General features: G+C 37.9%; 1 protein-coding gene across 1 annotated transcript in view; it reads right to left on the bottom strand.

Moving 5' to 3' along the window:
• spag6.L (sperm associated antigen 6 L homeolog) overlaps positions 1-24,179 on the bottom strand; it is a 101,077-nt gene that overhangs the window by 71,407 nt on the left and 5,491 nt on the right. The window contains 2 exon segments of the mRNA NM_001096217.1: positions 10,424-10,590; positions 22,410-22,505. Of these exon segments, the coding sequence (NP_001089686.1) occupies positions 10,424-10,590; positions 22,410-22,505 (263 nt within the window).

Here is a 24,179-nt window from a genome sequence, read left to right on the forward strand (position 1 = left end):
TTCCACTTACTTAGGTTTATTTGCTAAAGCTGGCCTGGGTCCAGATTCTCTGGAACTGAGAGACAGATTAAATGTGTTTGTGCTACAGTACACTGGGCAGTTTATCATCCTGACAATTTCCACATTTAACCCTAAAACAAGCTCTCCAGACCACAGCAGCACACCTCTCCTACCAGCGTATGGATTTTGTGCGCAGCTTTAGAAATGGAAATGGTGTGTGGGTTTAGAGAACTGCGCATACACGTAAAGGGGTAACTTTTAGTATGATGTAGAGAGTGATATTCTCTTGCTGTTGGTTTTCATTTTGTATTTGTGGTTTTTGGTTATTTTGTGGAGTTATTTAGCTTTTTATTCAACAGCTCTCCAGTTTGTAATTTCAAAAATCTGGTTGCTAAGGTCCAAATTACCTTATTAACCATACACTGATTTGAATAAGAGACTGGAATATGAATAAGAGAGAGGGGCTGAATAGAAAGATGAGTAAAAAGTAGTAATAAGTATACATTTGTAGCCTACGGAGCATTTGTTTTCTAGATGGGGTCCAGAAGGAGGCAAATAATTTAATAACTATAAAAAAAAAAAAATGAGGTCCAATTAAAAAGTTGCTTAGAATTTGCCATTCTATAACATACTAAAAGTTAAGTGAACCACCCTTTTAAAATGTTTACAGGTAATGTAACAGTGGTTAAAGGGACACTACAGATTCATGGTTTATCTATCTTCTGAAGGGGTTGTTCATCTTCCAAACACTTTTTTCAGTTTAGTTGTTTTCAGGTTGCTCACCGGTGTTTCCATTTTTAATTTTTTTACCGTTTTTTTAAGATGTAAGTTTAAAGTTGAATGTTCCTGTCTCTGGTGTTTCAGTCTGGCAGCTCGGTAATTCAGGTGCAGATTCTGAACTGTTACAATTTGCTTCATTAGCTGATACATTTCTCAGCAGCATCTGTGCAATATTAGAAACTATTGTATCAATTTAACAGCTGCCTTTAAGCTTAGGTCAGACGACTGTGGATATCGACCTGCAGAGAATCTGCTCCCCCCCACCCCGAGTCTCCCCTCCTGCTGTGCTGGGCAGGTACCTGTCTTCTGCCTACCCCTAGTCCATCTTTGCTGGTTTCCCCGCCTCCCTCTCCTCCGGTGCTCTCTCCTCTCCCCTCCTGCACTCTCACTCCCCTCCCTTCCGATGCTCTCTCCCTTCCCCTCCTGCTCTCTCCCCTCCTTTCTGATGCTCTGTCCCCAAAGAGCCTAGGGCGCCCGGTCGGCTTGGCCCGGCGCTGCTGCTTTGCCTGCACCTGGAAGCATTGTGTCCATCGGGTGCAGCCAGACATGGTAGATTTCAGTGCTGAAACATTACATTTTGCATTTCGCACCAAAATCCTCCTGCAGTTAGAAGACAATGGGATCAACGGATTCTCCACCTGTGGAAAATCCGCAATGGTATGCATCGTCTGGCCCTAGCCTTAAAGGAAAACTATACCCCCCAAACAATGTAGGTCTCTATTAAAAAACACTGAGTAAAACAGCTCATGTGTAAAACCCTGCTTCATGTAAATGAACCATTATCATAATAATATACTTTTTTAGTAGTATGTGCCATTGGGTAATCATAAATAGAAAATTGCCATTTTAAAAAATAAGGGCGCCCTCTGAGATCGTAAGATTCACTGTGCACACATATAAACCACATGTTAGGTCACATGAGCCAATTAACAGACAGAGTTCTGCCTTTTGCTTCCTCACTTCTTCCTGTTACAGTAAGTGTTGTAGTATTTCTGGTCAGGTGATCTCTGAGGCAGCACAGATAGAGTCACGAAATGGTGGCTCAAGGCAAGAGATGTAAAAGGGTAATATTTATGTAAATATATATTCCAGTTTGGTAAGATTCTTTAATATGTCATTCAATTTGATATAAGCTATCTGTTGCTTAAGTATTCATTTTGGGGGTATAGTTTTCCTTTAATGAAATTCAGGGATTCTGCTCAGCAGGGCCAACTGTAAAACATGTATCAACTAAATGTAACAATGTAGAACAGTTTACAGAGTTGGCGGCCCCCTCCCAGGTAAACAATATTGTTTATTAGAAATAGAAAGTACAGTAATTGAAAAAAGTCTTTATTTCTGGCAAATTATTTGAAACCAACTGAACTGAAAAAAGTGTTGGAAGGTAAACAATCCCCTTAAAGACAGAATGGCAGACATTCATCAATAAGAAAGCCTACTATATATGCCCCTTACTTCTGTATACACAGTTGCTACATGTAGCATGGGACAGAGCAGCAGCTTCCGAGGGTACCGGGAAATATGGTCCCGTAGCAGGAGAAACAGCAAACTCTGTTTAAAATCAGGACCTATATGTTTGTTGTAAAGCCAAAAACAACATTTGGCCAGTAAAATAAAATATAACTCTAAGCAACTTTCCAATATAATTCATGTGCCCTGTAAAATATTGCACATTACATAATTCAGAAGTACACTAAATCCAAGATGTTCTGGATAACATTGATCAACAATTAATTTTGCCCTTAAAAAATGTCATTTTGTATTTACTTCTGCATAACTTCTAATACGCAACTACACTATTGCAGAAATGAATATGTATGTATTGTGACGGAACTTAAATAAAAACAGGTTTACAAAAAAAAATTTCATTTTGGTGATTCTATATGAAACAATTTGAATTGAGTTCCATATATATGGCCAAACCATTCTGGTAGCACTGGCCATATGACTTAATCCAAAAGGATTTGATTTTGTGGCTAGGATAGATGTGATATAAAACGGAGCAAACCAAAGAGCAGCTCTCAAATATCCACTGGCAGCCAGAGCGGAGCAATCATCATTGCATAATGACTTTATGTAACCAGGCATAACTTGTTCTTCAGACTCCAGGGCTGCACAAATTGTTTATCCGCAGCTCAGTGATGTCTCAGTTTCCAATGGGGGAGTGGGCTGCGCATTATAGTTAATTGAACACTGATTTTTACATTTTGAGTTGCGCATCCATGCATTGTGATTAGTAGAAGGGTAATCCATATGCAAGTAAGAGACATCAATGGCTTGTGTAGTTACTGCTAGATTAGAGACGTCCAATAGCGCTACAGTGGGGTCAAGACTGTGGTACTGACAAAACCTAAGGATGGTGTTAATATCACTTACATGATCATATAAAAGCAAGGGGGTAAAGGCCAAGTGTTTTTATACAAGTCAAGAAATTACTTCTAATATCCTCATATTGTGCAACAGGGGGTACTTTATTTATTATAATACAGGTATAGGACCTGTTATCCAGAACACTGGAGTTTTCTCGGATAAGCATTCTTTCCGTAATTTGGATTTCATACCTAAGTCTACTAAAAAAATCACGTAAACATTAAATAAAACCAAAAAGCTGGTTTTGCTTCCAATAAGGATTAATTATATCTTATGATGGATATTGGGATCAAGTACAAGGTATTGCTTTATTATTACAGAGTAAAAGGAAATCATTTTTAAAAATATGGATTATTTGATTATAATGGAGTCTATGGGAGAAGGCCTTTCCATAATTAGGAGCTTTCTGGATAATGGGTTTCTGGATAACAGATCCCATAGCTGTGAGCAGTGAGTAATGTGACAGAAATGACATTACTAAGCTCTGATTATTCGATGACATCACTAAGTACCGTTTATATAGTGAATAAAGTACCCCCTCTTGTAAATTATAAGGATATTATAAGTTACCGAGGAGTTTGATGACCATATATGTTTTTATACAGGTCATGAAACTCCGAGGTTACTTCTAATATCCTCATATTTTGCAACAGAGGGTACTTTATTTATTATAATACACAAGTTTTAGCGAGTCATGTGACAGAAATGACATCTCTACTCACCGTTTATAACTGATGACATCACTACGCACCGTTTATAAGGATAACATTTACAAGATATCCATGGCTTTTGTGTATTATAAGGAAAAATAATTTACAGGATATTCATGTCTCATGTATTATATGTGTATATATATATATATATATATATATATATATATATATATATATATATATATATATGTATGTATATATATATATATATATATATATATATATATATATATATATATATATATATATATATATATAGCCACCAAAACTGTGACCAGGTTTTACTTGCTCTTGTCTTTTATTTTAGGCCAGTATATTAAGGATGAAGCAAGCGAGAGCTGGCATGCAGGCTTGTTATGCAAACTTATGACATTGCTAAGGCAGAACAAAGTAAGCAAACAAATCTCTACCTTCTCTATATACAACAAGCTTCTCCCCATCCAGAGGTGCCACTTACCATGTGCCTTTTTATGCAACCTTGAAGCAGGGAGTCTGACGCTATATGGGGTACAAACAATTACTAATTATGCTTGAAGTCTATAATTTTAATGGGTCTATTTTTAGTTCAGTTACAGCTGGGCCAGGGGCAAAACAGACTTTGTGGAGCCACATTATTTATATAAACAAGGACAGTATAGCCCTTCAGCTGTTGTTCAACAGCCATCAGACTGTCATTGGGTGCTGAGTTGTATTTCAATAACAGCTGAAGTTGTACAGGTTTAACAGGACTATATGGTAATTATTTAAGGCATAAGGGGGTTAATAAAAATACTACTAACAAGGTATTGCCAAGGGCTGGGGCAATTCAGCTTAAAACCATAGGGGAGTATCACTATAAGCTTTTTTAATATTATCGCTCCAATACTTATCTTTAATACTAAATACTATTTCTGTTGTTGAATACACTGGAATGCAGGTAGGAATAAATGTAGCAATGTCCATATTATAGTGTTTTACATCGCCACACCCTGAAAGATATAATCATGTTTTTTACATCCATCTACTGCAAGTACAACAGGTCAAAGGACATGAAACAGTGGCTTGAGACTTCATATTTGTTCCACTGGACCTCCGGGACTAGAGGTTCTCCCTATCTGACATGCCTTCAAGCTCACCCAAGCAGATCCTTGGAGGTTTTCGCACGCAAAACAGAACATCTGATCTCGGCTCTGCCTAGGTCATGGCTCCAGTTCTGACACAATACAGAGCAATTATCATAGTTTAAGTCAGTAAATAGAGCTGCAACCTGATGGGTGTCCCGAGGGAGAGAGCAATGAACCTCCAGAGAGTACTTCTACTGTCAAAGCTGATATCTGCTTCATCCCTGATCAGCAAGCTCTACATGACAGAGACAAGACCAGAATCTGAAGAACATCCTCCTGTGTAAATCCATGACTGAAATCCCAAAAACGTAATAAATAGTAGAGGAATACAATAATTTTAATAACCAGTACTTGACATAGTTATTGCTGGTCAAACCTGGCTCTGGTGTAAACAGATAAGGGCTTAATGGTTTCTGATTTTGTAACTTTAATTTGGGAAGCAGACACATTAAAGGAGAAGGAAAGCTACCGAAGCAGTTTATTGTCAATAGAATAACCATAAAAGTGCAAGCTATTACACTATATTTATTCTGCAGAATGCTTTACTATACCCGAGTAAAGGGCTCTAGAACATGGGTCCCCAACCACTGGATCGCGGCCCAGAACCGCAATGAACGAGCTGCCCCAAATTTGATGCTGGCTCACCCAACTTGGACGCCGACCCCTCCCGACCCCTTTCACCCCCTCCCTACCCCTCCTCCCCGACCCCCATACCCCCGATCCTTGGAAAAAAAATTGGCTCTTTTTTGGTCCCCGGGCCAAAGAAGCTCTAGAAGCTCTCTCTGTTTGTTTAGGATAGTAGCTGCCATATTAGCTTGGTGGGACATCACTTCCTGCCTGAGTCGCTCCCTGATCACTCACAGCTCTGGGCTCAGATTATACCAGGGAGCAGAGGAGGGAGGGGGAGAGAGGAGCAAACTGAGCATGCTCAAGCCCTAGCCCTGGATTTTATGCTGAAAACAGGAAGTCTGACACAGAAGCCAATATGTACACAATAGAAGGACAGAAATGTGGTGTTTCTTTTGACAGGGGACTCAGAGCAGCAAGACTTGAGGGTTTACTGGTGTATTTATATAGACCTTTCTGATAAAGCTTACTTAATTTTAGACTTTCCTTCTCCTTTAAGGGCAGTGGCACACGGCAAGATTTGTTGCCTGCCCAAAATGCCTTTCCATTGCCAGTAATAGAAATCGTTGGCAGTATGTCTAAGTGATTGCTAAATCATCCAAAGTTTCCTCCAGAGGCAACTTTTAGAGTTTAGAGATCAGTGTAAGTATTGGAACAAAGCCAACACAGCACATCACAAAACAAATATCATGGGTAGTAAGAAGCATGGTGGCAGTGGAAGGGCATGACATGAACATTCATCAGTGATCCCTAAGGAACCTGCCAGGGCAGTTTTGTAGAGAAGAATAAAGACAAATCTATGTGTGCAGCATTGGCAGCATCCCATCCCAAAAGACTCCAATCTGTTATTGCTGCCAAATGTGCTTCCGCCAAGTATTAACTGCAGGGGATAAAGATTTATCCATTTGATACATTTCAGTTTTCTATTTTATTTTTTTTAACAACAGATTTTGTGGAATTAAATGAAATCGAATAATATTATTTTTTGTGGAAGTAAAAAAAGGTATAATTCAGATATGGAACCAGTTATCCAGGGTTTTTTTTTATTCCTGGGGTTTTCCAGATAAGGGATCTTTCCGTAATTTGGATCGTCATACCTTTATTCTACTAGAAAACTATTTAAACATTAAATTAACACAATAGGCTGGTTTTGCTTAATTGGGATCAAGTACAAGGTACTGTTTTATTATTACAGACAAAATGGAAATCTATGGAAGACAGCCTTTCCGTAATTTGGAGCTTTCTGGATAACGGGTTTCCAGATAACGCATCCCATACCTGTATTGAAAGTAGTCGTATTTGCTGACACTCCTGGCCTCTGTCTCTCAGCACTTTGCACTGCAGAATGCCAACCAATCAGCACTGAAGCTATAGCTTTCCCTGCGTGTATTTCAATTTGATATTGGCTATATCTGTTAATTCTTTGGAGTTTTCTTTATCATTGGCTGAGCTTTCAAAGTAGCAACTTCCTTTTAATATAGAACATGCCTTATGGAAACAGTCGTATTTCGGCAGTGACATAACGTTTATTGGATTAACAGAAAATTTGCAATATGCATCATAACAAAATTAGACAGGTGCATAAATTTGGGCACCCCAACAGAGATATTAAATCAATACTTAGTTGAGCCTCCTTTTGCAAATGTAACAGCCTCTAGACGCCTCCTATAGCTGTTGATGAGTGTCTGGATTCTGGATGGTGGCATTTTTGACCATTGATAAATGAAAAGCCTTTTCATTTATTGTTGGATTCATTGCTGTTGTGTGGCAAGGCCAGTGCCCTGCATCCCCTCCTGTTCTGCCTGGAATAAAAAGTTGTTTGCAGTAATACTGCTGGAGTTCCTCTTCCTCCTATACTTGGATCATTTGCAGCAGTTGCAGCACAGAGCAACTATTAAGGAATTGGATGCATACCATTTGGAAAAGCTGTGCTGACCACCATCCCCCTCTTCTATTTGGACTGCATCCCCTCCTGCCTATCTTCTGTTCATTTTTGACCATTATCCATACAAAATCTCTCCAGTTCAGTTAAATTTGATGGCTGCCGAGCATGGACAGCCTGCTTCAAATCATCCCATAGATTTTCCATGATATTCAAGTTGGGGGACTGTGACGGCCATTCTCACAATCTTCCGCATATGCCGCTCCTGTATTTTTCTTGACCTGCCAGACCTGGGTTTTACAGCAACTGTGCCTGTGGCCTTCCATTTCCTGATTATATTCCTTATAGTTGAAACTGACAGTTTAAACCTCTGAGATAGCTTTTTGTAGCCTTCCCCTAAACCATGATACTGAACAATCTTTGTTTTCAGATCTTTTGAGAGTTGCTTTGAGGATCTCATGCTGTCACTCTTCAGAGGAGAGTCAAACAGAAGCACAACTTGCAATTGGCCACCTTCAACACCTTTTCTCATGATTGGACACACCAGCCTATGAAGTTCAAGACTTAACAAGCTAATCCAACCAAGTTGGTGTTGCCAGTAATCAGTACATGCATTAATATTAGCAAACATTTTTACTACCCAAATTTTTGAACAGCCAGTTTTTAACATTTGATTTAATTTCATACAACTGAATACTGCTTCACTAAAAATATTTTTTCAGAAAACACCCCAGTGTGTGGGAAATGGAAGACATACCACTGTTATTTTTTTGTTGAAAGTGGAGTAAATTATTATGCAGGCTGAGAGAGGTTCCCAAATTTTTTCATATGACTGTATACACCTGAGAGGACCTATGGGGAGCTACAATTCAGAGACTGTGTGTAGATCATCCCAATGTTTTTGTACCATGTCAGCAGCACAGGTTAGAAGATTTCTGGCAGCTAATGATAATATCACTGTATGTATCTCTTATCTGACAATATCAATGGGTGACTCTCACTACTGTTGGATATTACTTTATATGATTGCTGTCTGTCAATTAATGGCCAGAGCATCGTCTGATTTGTTATGTTTCCTACTTTATTTAATCTGAATGGTTAGTTATAGATCGTTACATTGAAACAAACAGTATCCAAACGCTAAAATCTGCATGTCTATGGCCAGCTTTAGATGTTTCACTGCCTTGGAAGATGTAGCTTCACTGCATGATATCCAGAGAAAACAGTATTTGTTTTAGAACCATGACTACTCAATCATATATTAACTATAGCACGTATAATATTATCGGCCAAATGGAAGTTAATCGGGACACCATCTATTTTGTAGGTCCATAGAAAACTTATTATAAATATGTCCTTTGAAAGTACTTTTGCATACATTCAAAATAAGACCCATACATTTCTAGCCACTTGGGCCCCCTACGAACTACTGGCAAAACCCCCCAACCTATAGCAAGTCTGAAAAATAAGCTATATGGACATAAGAAACTTAAAGGCTGCTTCACCTTTTTAGTTACCTTTTAATATGTTATAGAATGGCTAATTCTCAGCAACTTTTCAATTGGTCCTCATTTTTTCCTTTATATTGTTTTTTAATTACGTGCCTTCTTCTTCTGACTCTTTCCACCTTTCAAATGGGGGTCACTGACCCCATCTAAAAACAAATGCTCTGTACGGCTACAAATTTATTGTTATTGATACTTTTTATTACTCCTTTTCTGTTCAGGCCTCTCCTATTCATATCCCAGTCAAATCAATGCATGGTTGCTAGGGTAATTTGAGCCCTGGCAACCTGATTGCTGAAATTACAAAATGTAGAGTTGCTGAATAAAAAGCTAAATAACTCAAAAAACAGAAATAATAATAAATGAAAACCAAATGCAAATTGTCTAGAATATCACTCTCTATGTCATACTAAAAGTTAATACAAAAGTGAACAACCCCTTTAAAAGGATTCACCACCCCTACCCACCTGAATGAAACCCGACCACATCGATAGGTGGACGTTTCTTAGGCATCAAAAATGTCTGGTTGTTAAAGATCTAATGTAATAACAGCTAATGGCAGAAAAATGTTTTCTTTGTTTTTGTTTGGTATTTTTTTTTCCACTTTGTTTATTTTTTTTTTAAGAACTCCAGATTTACCAATGCTTCAATTACTGACACACTGCAATGACTATGTATCTGCTTGAAATGCTCATTGTGCTATAAAGTGCTGATTACTAAACTAGATCTTTTACTATGCAGTGTTAAAGGGGTGGTTCACTTTTAAGTTAACTTTTAGTATGTTATAGAATGGTCAATTCTAAGCAACTGTTCAATTTGTCTTCATCTTTTATAGTTTTTTATCTATTTGCCTTTTTCTTCTGACTCTTTCCACCTTTCAAATGGGGTTCAATGACCCCATCTAAAAACAAATGCTTTTTACGGCTACAAATTTATTGTTATTGCTACTTTTTATTACTAATCGTTCTATTCTGGCCTCTCCTATTCATATTCCAGTCTCTTATTCAAACGAGTGCATTGTTGCTAAGGGTAATTTGGACTATAGCAACCAGCTGAAATTGTAAACCAGAGCGCTGCTGAATACAAAGCTAAATAACTAAAAATGCACAAATTATAAAAAATGAAAACCAAAAAAATTGTCTCAGAATATAACTCTCTACGTCATACTAAAAGTTAATTTAACTGCGAACAACCCCTTTAATATGTATAGATATATGTAATTCTGGAAAACAAAAACTCAATAAAAACCTTAAATTAAACAAAAAAAAAACATGACTACTGCAAGGAGGACCTAATGAAGCTGTTGTTGACAACTGTGATCTTCTGATACCCATCTCAATATCTACGGATAGATGATAATCCACAGACAAGTGTCTTGCATATAAAAGCACATATAAAAGCACAAAAGCATAACAAATATAAAAGTGCAATGTAATTGCTTACGTTCTGTTCAGCCAGAGAATACACAAGCTGGGGGAGAATGTCTCCTTTAACAACGGCTTCTGCCAGATCATCATTGTAATTGGCAAGTCTCCCGAGAGCCAAAGCAGAGGTCTGCTGGATTGTTGGGACCACATCCAAGAGAAGGGGCCGAAGAAGAGACATAACGCCTTACAGAAGAAGGAAAGAAAAATACACGTTTTTAAGTTAACACTGAAAAATCTTCGCAAACGCATATTTCGCTCGACAGTTCAATTTATTAAATATATTACATAGATATATAAATAGAAAAGGTCAAGCCTTCCAACATGAATGAAAATGCTTTCTGGGCCTATGAATCTTTAAAGGCAAAATACACTTGCTGGTTCAGGAATGATATTTTATATTGTAGACTGAATTATTTGCAGTGTAAACAGTGTAATTTAGAAATAAAAACTGCATAATAAAAATCATGACTTGTGCTTTTAGAAAGAGCCAGCACTCTAGGATGGAACTGCTCTCTGGCAGGCTATTTTTTCTCCTACTCAATGTAACTGAATGTGTCACAGTGGGACCTTCTTAGATCTTCCAGGCAGCTGTTATCTTGTGTTAGGGAGCCGCTATCTGGTTACCTTCCCATTGTTCTGTTTGGCTGCTAGGGGGAAAGGGAGGGGGGTGATATCATTCCAACTTGCAGTACAGCAGTAAAGAAAGGGTGACTGTGACTTATCAGAGCACATGACTGGAGGCAGCTGGGAAACTGACAATACGTCTAGGCCCATGTCAAATTTCAAAATTAAATATAAAAAAACATGTTTGCTCTTGGAATACTGGCAACTGGCATATGTGATTTTTTAGGAACACATTTTCTGCATTAATTCTTGCAGGCCACTGCGGGGGCCCCAATTTTCAGCCATAAATCGGAAAAGACAGGTTGGAGGGCCCCATACAGGGGCCAATAAACTGTCAACTTGGTCTGTCAGCAGCTTTTATCAGTCTGTGTATAGCCAACTTTAGGCAGCACAGACGGGCACAACTATGCATAAATGCAAGGAGCCATACAGGTATGGGACCCGTTATCCAGAATGCTCAAGACCTGGGGTTTTCTGGATAAGGGGTCTTTCTGTAATTTGGATTACCATACCTTAAGTCTGCTAAGAAATCAATTAAACATTAATTTAACTTAATAGGATGGTTTTGCCATCTGGCACATGAACCAGTTTACATTCATTTATGTGAATAAAGCTGAATCTAACCAGTGAACCACACAAACCTCTGGTAAGGTACAGGTATGGGATCAGTTATCCGGAAACCCGCTGTGCAGAAAGTTCAGAATTATGAAAAGGCTATCTCTCATAGGCTCCATTTTATCCAAATATTCCAAGTTTTTAAAAATGATTTCTTTTTTTTCTCTGTAATAATAAAACAGTACCTTGTACCTGATCCCAACTAAGATATACTTAATCCTTATTGGAGTCAAAACCAGTCTATTGGGTTTGTTTAGGGGCAGATTTATTGTGGTTCGAGTTGTGTTATCAACTAAAAATTTAGTTTTCGAGTTGATTTTTTTGGTCAAAACTCACATTTTAGGGTTTAAAAAAAACTAACATTTTTTGAGATGTATTATACCCTGACCCTGAAAATAGCTCAAATCCAAAAATACACCATCTAAAACCTGTCCAGGTCATACAGGAGTCAACCTTGAACCATTTGAATGTGTTAATAGCCTTCATGATGTTCGAGTTTTTTTTTTGTCAAAGGGTTTTTTTCACGAAAACTCAATAGATTTTCCTGCCACGGGAATCAATTCGAATTTTTGGGTTGTTAGCCCTGAACTTGCTTACTCCAGTTCTTCAAGTTCATTTGAGGTGAATAAAACTCTAAAATTCGACCTTTGATAAATAACCCCTTAAATGTTTAAATAATTTTCTAGTAAACTTAAGGTATTAAGATCCAAATTACGGAAAGATCTGTAATCAAGAAAACCCCAGGTCCCGGGCATTCTGCATAACAGGTCCCATACTTGTCATATATCTAACAATCTGCTTTTTAAGATACATATTATCAAGTCAGATATTGCAAATGGTACAGTATCCACTCCATTAGTCTCAGTTATTTACCCCTGTATAACATAGTCAGAAATTGCTTCTTTTTTCAATTTCCGCCATTGCTATTCAGCAGCTTGTTTATATAAACTATAGTAGTGTTTCTGAAGCAAACAGACCAGTTGTACCAGTGCAGGGCAACACTACATGAAATTTTCATTATTTTAAAACACTTTCATTTTTTGGTGTTACTGTTCCTTTAATGTAGTGCTTACATTTTTAGACAAATCTTTTTAAATAGTACGGGAAGATCAAAACTCAAACCACTCCTTTTCTACCTTGCCCCTTTACCTCTAAGTTTCTCAAAAGGCTTTAGTATAATTGAATAACTGCGTTTCTACTAGTTTCCGTTCCCCTAGCAACGATGCAATGAACCATTCCTTACTTATAATAATACATATTACATTTTACAGACTATCCCTTTAGTTTACATTACCACAGACCATGTTCTAAGCCCTAGCTTCCATATGCACTTATCTTTCTAATATAACAACATATTATTGACTTCAGAATGTCAAATCTTCATATCTTCCTATTGTTTTCTCTTCTTCATTTTGTGTCAACAAATTCTTATGTGCCATCTCATCACTGCTCGCCCACCAACGTTTAAAGCTCAACTCCTTAAAAACAGAATAGTTTATAACCTCGACCAACCATTTCTCCAGTACAAAGGTAGATAATATCACAATTATTCTATTTTGCTGGATCACTTCTCAAGTATCTCCTGGACTCAAGCATCTCTATCATTGCACAAAATGCAGTTGTTTTCTATCACGTTTTTGCTCACTATTCCCCAAAGACTGCCTTATAGGTTGATTTAGTCTGCATAGCCATTGATCTGTCAGCCAGTTACTCTAGTCTGCAGGTATATGGGGTTCCTTAGCGAATCCAGAACAATACAGGCTTATTGGTATGTGTAGTGAACCAATCAATAACCAATCAATGGGCCTATTGCCTATTATTCAGTTGAGTGCAATAAAGGAGATCCACATTACTAAACAAACTGCACAGGTGCATTCAACAGATATTACTAACTGGTGGCCAACAGAAGTCAACTACTCATGCCTGTATCATATTATATTCTTAAAAGCTACTTAGCTGATCCAAATGTTAGGGGCGATCCTGGCCATTTTGCCGCCCGAGCTGCTTCCTTTTGCCACCCCACCCCCACCCCTCCCCACGGAACTCACCTTTTCAGTGCCAGAGGGGGTCGGGCGGTCCACGTCGCTAGTGCAGAGAGTGCAACTGCACTCTCTGCACTAGAAGAGCTGAATTTCCGGGTTGAAAAACAGAAATTCGGCAGTTACCAGGAGCGGCATTTTTGCCACCCCTGGCAACCAGGGGGGCAGTGCCGGGCCACGCTGGGCAGGCATCCTAGGCAGGCCCGGCAGTCGTGGCACCTGTTTAGTGACACCTAGTTCCAACCCTGCAGGGGGGCACTGCCGACCTGAGGCGATTGTATCAACCCGCCTCATTGGTGGAGCAGCCCTGCCAAATGTTGACTCTAAAGATGCGGATTTTCACCATCGAAAAGGATAAATTATGTAAAATTCCTTACACTTTCAGGCTTTTACACACTTTTTTCACATCACTGAGGGTGATTAAACCACAGAATTACTAAACCTGCACTTGACATATGAGCAGGCTTAGAAAACTAGTACTTGCTAACTGTCCTGTTAGCATGTGACACAAAGTAACTGCTGCCTGCCTTTGGTCAATTACAGGGTTCCCTATGTGAAGAGAGGAGGCCCTTATACTTATGGAATAAAGCACAAGCCAAATATACAAGATGCAACACACCCATCTGGATCACACTAGAGCCACACAGAATTGCAGCTGCCAATGCCTGAATAGTGTGGTGTGCCAAAATTACATCCAAGTAGCAATTCAGAAAATAACATTTATCATTGCAGTAGCGATTTAAATGGTGCCCAAGACTCAATGTTCTCTTTGTAAAAGAACCCTTAGAATAGAAAAACTATTAATTATCAGTTTTATAAGTAAGCAATGGGTAGAAGATTTACAATTTTAAGTACTGTTGAGTTAATGTGGCAGAAATATGGTTATTTAATTCCGGCACGGCAACAGGAAAATTAGCATACAACCATAAATCTCACCCCTCACTTTCCCATATTATAAATGTGCGAAGAGCTGTTTGGAGATTGGACCTATCACTAAAGTGCTTTAACTGCTGAAAAGATAAAGAAATAAAACTGGCTTTGTTGAAGGAGGACACACAAAAATACTAGCTCTGAATCCAGATTTTAAAACAGGCATGGGATCCATTATACAGAAAGCTACAAATTACATGAAGGCCATTTCCCGTAGGCTCCATTTTAATCAAATAAATCACATTGAATTAAAATTAAATTATTACCTTTTTTTCTGTAAAAATAAAACAGTACCATATTCTTGATCCCAACTAAGATATAAATAATCCTTATTGGAGACAAAACAATCGTATTGGGTTTAATTAATAGTTAAATGATTTTTAGTAGACTTAAAGGATCAGTAACACCAAAAAATGAAAGTGTTTTAAAGTAATGAAAATATCATGTAGTGTTGCCCTGCACTGGTAAAACTGATGTGTTTGCTTCAGAAACACTACTATTGTTTATATAAAGAAGCTGCTGTGTAGCAATGGCAGAAATTGAAAAAAGGTTATATGGCACAGGTTAAATAGTGGATAACAGATAACACCATTATGTTCTACAGAGCTTATCTGCTGTGTAACCTGAGCCTTTACTCCTTTGAATGGCTGCCCCCATTGCTACACAGCAGCTTATTTATATAAACAGTAGTTTCTGAAGCAAACACAGCAGTTTTAACCGTGCAGGGCAACACTGCATTATATTTGTATTACTTTAAAACACTTACATTTTTTGACGTTACTGTTCCTTTAAGTCAGACCTCAGCTATAATCAAGATATAAAGGATAACATTATAAGCAGGTGTACAAGGGTAGCTTCCTCTTTTTTCTAGTACCTGTTCCTATAAGGTATGGTGATCCAAATTACAGAAAGATCCCTTATCCAGAACCCCCAGGTTCCAAGCATTCTGGATAACATGTATAATGCCATACTTCCCAACATTTTGGAAATAGAAAGAGTTACAAAAAGTTTTGCGTGTGAACATTTGGCCATGCCCATTTTGTGGCCACACCCCTAATTACCATGTTCATTTTACAAAATTTGGCAGGTTATGACAGTTTGAACACATTTCTGTGGTTTTTATGTGTTATTACAGTTTTGCTAATGAAGGCGAATTGCCCTTTAAACTGCAAGTCACACTTTCCTCAAGAGACCTGCTTATCTTAAATTGCTACAATTATTTCTTTACTTATCTTAAATAGTTACCATTTTTTCTTTGAGTATCTTAAATTGTTACAAAAGTATCTAAGTGCCCCTGCCACACATATTCTGGGCTCTCTGTCAAAAACCAATTAGGTTTTATAAACATTGTATCGTTCAGTGCAGGCGATCAAAGAGAAAGTCGGGACATTTCAGTAACAATCCCTGACGGTGGGTTGAGCTGTCAAAATTGTGACTGTCCCGCAAAAACTGGACAGTTGGGAAGTATTTAGTGCTTGTAATCCTGACTTTTTATGAGACCATTTTATTTCCCTCTAGTTACAGATTCCAGTGTATCACTTGTATTATGTTAATATCTATGACCTACAAGCTCCTTATATAACTAAAGGTACTGGCGTCAGCAACTGAAATGCTTTTTGAGCCCAACAAGTCAATGACATGAGGTGAGTGGAAGTCGGCCTTGTGAAAATGGACGAAAAAATGGCCTAAATAACTGTCCATTTTGGAACTGAAACTCAGAAGACTGTATTGTAATTTGTCAAGGATCAAGTAATTTCAGCTCATTTTAAAAGACTGGTGTGGATACAAACAAGGTTTCCAGCAAGGCTTCTAATAGCCTTTAATTTATTGTTCTCTGTATAATGCAAATTCATAGGATCTTCCCTGCCTGACGTTGCAATAAAAAAAAAAAAAAGAAACTTTTCAGAGCTACAAAGAAAAGAGATGCAGCAACTGCCACATAGCTCAAAGGAACCGCTGCCTTCCCAAGTGAACAGTCTCTCTCTCTCTCTTTGCAGCTTAATAGATTAACTTGCCTTGTAAAATGTGTAATGTGCATGGTCCAGTGAAATGGCCTACAAGGAAACAAACTAATATTCTAACCAAATGTTCCCATTACAGGCCTCTGCTGTTTGCAAGCTCTGTTTAATTGCTGTCTGCATATAAACAATCTACTGAACAACTTACTATTATCAGAGATAGGCAAGGATATATTTATAATACACAAGAGCCATGAATATCCTGTAAATCATATCCTTATAAACGGTGCTTAGTGATGTCATCGGTTATAATGAGAGCTTAGTGATGTCATTTCTGTCACATGCCTCACTAAAACTTGTGTATTATAATAAATAAAGTACCCCCTGTTGCAAAATATGAGGATATTATAAGTCACCTCAGAGTTCCATGACCTGTATAAAAACACAAGGCCAACTCATATCCTTATGTTTTACCAGATGGGGGTACTTTATGTTCTATATACACTACAAAACACTTGGCTAACATGTGATTCTATCTGGCCTTATACTGTACATGGTATTTTGCTTCTAAATATATGGACTGAGACAGGATAAATATTAGCAATAAAATATATTTCTGCTGAAAATTGGACTGTATTGTATTGGACTGTAAGATATTGTGAAATAATCCATGACCTTAAAACAAGGTGCAGATTGCCTGAGCAAGAGCTTAAAGGAATTGTTCAGTGTCAAAAAAATAAAAACTGGGTAAAAAAAAATGTTTCTAATATAGTTAGTTAGAAAAATGTAATGTATAAAGACTGGAGTGACTGGATGTCTAACATAATAGCCAGAACATTACTTCCTGCCTTTTAGCTCCTTTCCACTGATTGGGTACCAATGAGAGACTTGAGGGGGGCACGTGTCATAACTGTTTGCATCTGAATCTGAGCTGAATGCTGAGGACCAATTGGAAACTCACTGAACAGTTAAGTACCATGTGGCCCCCCTTCAAGTCGCTGACTAACTCAGAGTTAGAGAGCTAAAAAGCAGGAAGTAGTGTTCTGGTCCAGTTAGAAAATGTTCCATTTACCAACACTCTTTGTAGTCTATCTTTTAGCCAGTTCTCTATCCAGGTACAAATACTAAGTTCCAGGCCAACATTCCTTAATTTAACCTATGACACTGTAATAAATGCTTTAACAAAGTCTAAGTAAATCACATCCACTGCCATCCCAGAATTGAGGTTCCTACTTACCTTCTCATAAAAAGAAATTGTATGGCAAGATCTATTACGCATAAAATAAAGACTCATATTATTATGATAGTATTATGATTTACTATGGAGTCCAGTATCTTATCATTTATTAATCATCCAAAAAGCTTTCCTACCACTGATGTCAGACTAACTGGTCTATAGTTTTAAAGGCTGAGAACGGGATCCCTTTTTGAATAACGGCACCAAATTAGCAATTTGCCAGTCTCTCAGCACCATGCCAGACCTCAAAGAATCCTGAAAAATTAAGTAAAGAGGTTTGGCAATCACAGAGCTAAGCTCCCAAAGTACCCTGGGATGAATACCATCCACCCCCAGACCTTTGTTTATCTTAACATGTTCCTGTCTTTTTTATTTTCCTCATGTGTGAACCATGCATCATTAGTTGTATTACTAGAATTGGGACTATTAAGAAGGAAATCTTCATTAACTGGTTCCTCATTTGTGTAAGACACACGAAAAATATGAGTTCAGAATCTCAGCTTTTTTTTGTTCTCATCAACCAGTTGACTCTCTGATATTAAAGGTCCCACCCCCTTCCTGCTTAATTTTTTACTATTTACATATTTAAAAAATAATTTTGGATTCTTTTTACTGCTTGCTGCAATATCCTTTTCCATATCGATTTTAGCTTGCCTATATCCATATCGATTTTAGCTTTTTTGCATGATTTATTGGCCTCATTGTACCTTCTAAATGACTCGGCTGTCCCAGCTTTAGAATTACCTATACTAGATAAGCAATTTTTCTATTTACCCTTCCATGTTTATCACAATAGCAACTCATACACTGCATTCCAGCCACATTTATAAATAGAATAGCAGTGTTCAGATATTCAGCTTGACAGGGATCACTAATAAGAGGCCCATTGCCCCCTCCATGCCACACAACACAACTGTTTTCTTCCAGCCCCTCTATATCACAGTGTATGGAAGACTGGGGAGCTATTCCCGGCTCATTGCAGCTGTCACTGGAATCTGGGAGTTGTACTTTGAAAACGTTTCCTTTTTTCTGTTCTGTTCTTTAACTGTGTCTGATGATGGAAACTACATGTTAACATTGTTTTAGCTATATTCTAGGCCTCTATTAAATTGAAGGACCCAGGCATCAGAAATGGGAAAGATGTCATGAGATGACTCACTCGGACTTCACATTCGCTACCTGATTTATAACTTTTCCTGGTGGCTGGGCTTCCCCTGTAAGCCAGGGACCTGCACTCTGCCATAAATTGGCACATCCACTCAGGAAAATCACTTTACAATATTTTATATCAAAGATATATCATAATTCATGTGATTATTTTACAGTATCCTCATAAAAGCTCAGATCCTGACCCAGAGAAAAGCTTTTTCCCCTCAGTTTAAGCCAAGACAAAGACTTAGGCAAATGTGAGATGTGAAGTAGCCATTATAACTGCAGGAAAAATAAACTTTAACCTTTTGTGCTCCACTTTGAAAGGCATATACATTAATCCAGCCAGGAGAAGGGAAGTTACCAAAGCAGTTTATTGCAAATAGCTTAGCCACAACAGTACAAGCTATAACACTTTATTTATTCTGCAGAATACTTTACCATACCTGAGTAAACAGCTCTAGAAGCTTTCTCTGTTTGTTTAGGATAGCAGCTGCCATATTAGCTTGTTGTGACATCACTTCCTGTCTGAGTCTCTCCTGCTCACTTATAGCTCTGGGCTCAGATTACAGCAGGGAGCAGGGAAAAGAGAGGGGGAGAGAGAGAGAGAGAGAGAGAGAGAGAGAGAGAGAGAGAGAGAGAGAGAGAGAGAGAGAGAGAGAGAGAGAGAGAGGATCAAACTGAGCATGCTCAAGTCCGTGCCCTGGAGGTTTAAGCTGAAAACAGGAAGTTTGATACAGAAGCCCATGAGTACACAATAGAAGGAAAGAAATGCTGTGTTTCTTTTGACAGAGGACTCAGAGCAGCATTACTTTGATGGGTTTACTGGTGTATTTATATAGACCTTTCTAATAAAGCTTACTTAGGTTTAACCTTTCCTTCTCCTAAAGCTAAATAAAACACTCATGCTGCCTAAAGTCTAAGCAGAAACAGTATGAATACAGACATAGAACTTTCCACGTGGACCTGCATGGACTCCCCAAGGTAAACGGGGATAATGAAGCTTGTATTGTATTCCCCAATGCACTAAGGACATGCAGTTATTACAGTACATGGCTCACTGTCATGTCACATTACTTATTTACTGATCACTCAGCTGGTAAATAAGGTGCAAAAAAATACATCGCACCTGGACCAGAACTGTTGACTTTAGAACAGATTTATTTGGCATTAATAAGCACCCCTTGCATTTGCAAGAAAATCACTTTACATATAAGTCATACATAGAATCCTGTATATAAGTCATACATAGCAGAATAGTAAAGGTATTGGATCCGTTATCTGGAAACCCGTTATACAGAAAGCTCCGAATTACAGAAAGACCATCTCCGATAGACTCAATTTTATCCAAATAATCGAAATTTTTAAAAATTATTTCCTATTTCACTGTAATAATAAAACAGTACCTTGTACTTGATTCAAACTAAGATATAAATAATCCTTATTGGAAGCAAAACCAGCCTATTGTGGTTATTTAATGTTTACATGATTTTCTAGTAGACTTAAGGTATGGAGATCTAAATTATGGAAAGCTCCATTATCCATCAAACTCCATGTCCCAAGCATTCTCGATAACCGGTCCCATACCTGTACAAATGGAGATCTAAATTATGGAAAGATCCATTATCCATCAAACCCCATGTCCCGAGCATTCTCGATAACCGGTCCCATACCTGTACAAGGCGCAATGACTATTTGTGTACTTAATAGCTTGCAATCTGTATTCTTCAAAAACCTGAGAAGTGATTTAAAAAGCATCACAGGCATTCTGTTTAACATTTTCATTATGGGAACACAAAGACCGTGGCACCATGCACACTAATTCTGATTTCAGGCTGGTGTAGCATAAATAATATTCATCTATTTTCACGGAGCGTGAAACCTAATACAATCTAATTTGGCCACAACTGACTGTTGCTGTGTAAAATCAATCACTGGAACTTATACTGAGATCGGTCGACAATAACAACAGTGAATTTAAAGGGATTCTGTCTTGATTTTTATGATGTAGTTTTTATTTCTAAATTACACTGTTTACAGTGCAAATAATTCACAATGGGACTGTTAGTGCTGTTCTTAGATCTACCGGGCAGCTGTTATCTTGTATTAGGTAGCTGCTATCTGGTTACCTTCCCATTGTTCTTTTGTTAGGCTGCTGGGGGGGGGGGAGAGGGGGTGATATCACTCCAACTTGCAGTACAGCAGTAAAGAGTGACTGAAGTTTATCAGAGCACAAGTCACATGACTGGGGGCAGCTGGGAAACTTACAATATGTCTAGCCCCATGTCAGATTTCAAAATTAAATATAAAAAAATCAATCAACTAATGTGTTTTGAAAAAAGACATTTTTCCCATGACAGTATTCCTTTAAGGGCTAATATACAGATCTTGGCAATGGAATCAACAATACAGAAGCTAAGCATGTAGTGTGCACAAAATGAATATTGCTGTGTGAATACTAATGGAATTGCTTAATAGGAATCCTATAACTGCTTGGCATGTTAACTGGCCTGCAAACACCAGATAACACACACTGTCTGTGGTTTTTCAGTCTGGAGGCTCAGTAATTCAGATGCAAATTCTGCGCTATTTTGCAACATTTAGTTGATAAATTTTTCAGAAGCATCTCTGAAGTATTAGCAACTGTTGTATCAATTCTAACAGCTGCCTTTAATGAAACCCATGGATTTTGCTCAGCAGGGACAAAGATAAGAAATGTATCAACTAAGGGGCAGATTTAACAAAGGTCGAGGTGAATTTTCGAATGCAAAAAATTAAAATTTAGAGCTATTTTTTGTGTATTTCGACTAGGGAATAGTCCAAATTCGATTTGAATTTGAAAAAAATTTGAAAATTCGAATATCTAAATTTATCATATACTGTCTCTTTAAAAATTCAACTTTGACCATTCACCATCTAAAACCTGCGGAATTGCCTATGGGGGACCTATTAGAACCTATATGGAGTCAATTGGTGGACTTTGAATAATCAAAGTTTTTTTTGGGAAAAACTTTGAATCTAATTCGATCAAATGCGCTATTCCTTTGATTCGGACTATATGAATTTGGTCAAATACGGACCTATTCGATTGAAAACTGACCTATTTGACCAAAAGAAAACTTTGACTTAATTTCGGTTGGTGTTTTTTGAATTTCGACCCCCCCCCATGCCCTCCCAGATGGAAATTGACACTACAATATTAGAAAACACTCGCACAAAGAAAATAGAAGGACTGTAATTGGAAAAAGTCTTTATTTCTGGTGAACTGTCTGAAACCAACTGAACTGAAAAAAGAGTTGGAAGGTGAACAACCCCTTTAATATTAAATTTTAATGGGGATAAGTATGGCATTATCCACCATAATAAACTCCAGTAAGATCCACTGGCAAATTCTAACAAATTGTCATCAGCACACAACTGCCACATCCAGGATATGCCATGGCACCCTACCTGCATTTTGCAATGTTTCAATGTTCTGGGGCCGCGTAGCAAGCTCTGCGACTGTCTGGACAAACTGGGTTCTGGCCCGTTGATACTGCTCAAATACTGCAAAAGAAAACAATAAGAAGAAATGGAATAAGTAAAACTATATTATATTAAAGCAAGTGCTTAACTTATAACTGTATTAATTGCACCACATGAACCATTTGTACAACATCTTTATTGACCACAATTGAAATGCAGCTAATCCTACTCTAATGTAGGTACAGGTATGAGACCTGTTATCCACAATTCAGAATCCTGGGGTCTTCCAGGTAACGGATCTTTCTGTAATTTGGATCTTCATACTTTAAAGGGATTGTTCACCTTTGAGTTAACTTTTAGTATAATACTTTATAGAGAGTGAGACAATTTGCAATTGGTTTTCATTTTTTATTATTTGTGGTTTTTGAGTTATTTAGCTTTTTATTCAGCAGCTCTCCAGTTTGAAGTTCCAACAATCTGGTTGCTAGGGTCCAAAATATCCTGGCAACCATGCATTGGTTGAATAAGAGACTAGACTATGAATAGGAGAGGCCTGAATATAAAGATAAGAAATAAGAAGTGGCAACAACAATAAATTTGTAGCCTTACAAAGCATTTGTTTTTAGATGGGGTCAGTGACCCCCATTTGAAAGAGTCAGAAGAAAAAGGCAATTAAAAACTATAAAAAAAAAAATAATGAAGACCAATTGAAAAGTAGCTTGAAGAGATATAACAGGATGACTGGGGAACTGGCAGCTATGCTCTCAATCTCAGCGAAGCACCCCCGCTCCAGGTGTAGGATATATGCAAATCACAGAGAGAGCTGAGAGAAAGCAAACGAAGAGGCAGAACTTGCTGCTAAGTGCTCTTTATTGCACACAACATGTTTCGGGCCCAAAGCCCTTTATCAAGTGGACACTTGATAAAGGGCTTTGGGCCCGAAACATGTTGTGTGCAATAAAGAGCACTTAGCAGCAAGTTCTGCCTCTTCGTTTGCTTTCTCTCAGCTCTCTCTGTGATTTGCATATAGCTTGAAGAGATATTGACACCAGAATATATACTTTTTTTATATCTATCATAACATTGTCTTTGAATGCTATTTATAATATTGCCATAAAAGTATTTGCCCAATGCTTTTACATTACCTTTCTTTACCCCATGTTCCTGTATGAGGGGGCTGCCATATTTGTGCAGCAGGAGTCTGTTAGCATTAGATACTCTAACTGACTAATGATGGGCGAATTTGCGCGAAATTCGCAAAACGGTTATAATTTGCAAAACTGCGCCGGTGTCTCGTTTTTGGACACCGGCGACAATTTTTTTTTTGATGCCGGATTGAGCAAATTCGCCGCGAATTTGCGCCTGGCGAATAAATTCGCCCATCACTATAACTGACAGGTTGAAAAGGCACAGTCAGGAAGGCAAAACAGTCAACTTTAGGAACTTTAAGTAACAATTGCTTAAAAAACTATACCCCCAAAATGAATACTTGAGAGATAGTTTATATCAAATTACGTGGCATATTAAAGAATCTTACCAAACTGGAATATATATTTAAGTAAATATTGCCCTTTTACATCTCTTGCCTTGAGCCACCATTTCATGATGGTCTGTGTGCTGCCTCAGAGATCACCTGACCAGAAATATTACATATTATATAACTCTAACTGTAACAGGAAGAAGTGTGGAAGCAAAAGACAAAACTCTCATGTGACCTAACATTGATAGTTTGTTTGTGTGCACCGTGAATCATAC

Source organism: Xenopus laevis, chromosome 6L, assembly GCF_017654675.1.
Source record: "Xenopus laevis strain J_2021 chromosome 6L, Xenopus_laevis_v10.1, whole genome shotgun sequence".
Lineage (NCBI taxonomy): Eukaryota > Metazoa > Chordata > Amphibia > Anura > Pipidae > Xenopus > Xenopus laevis.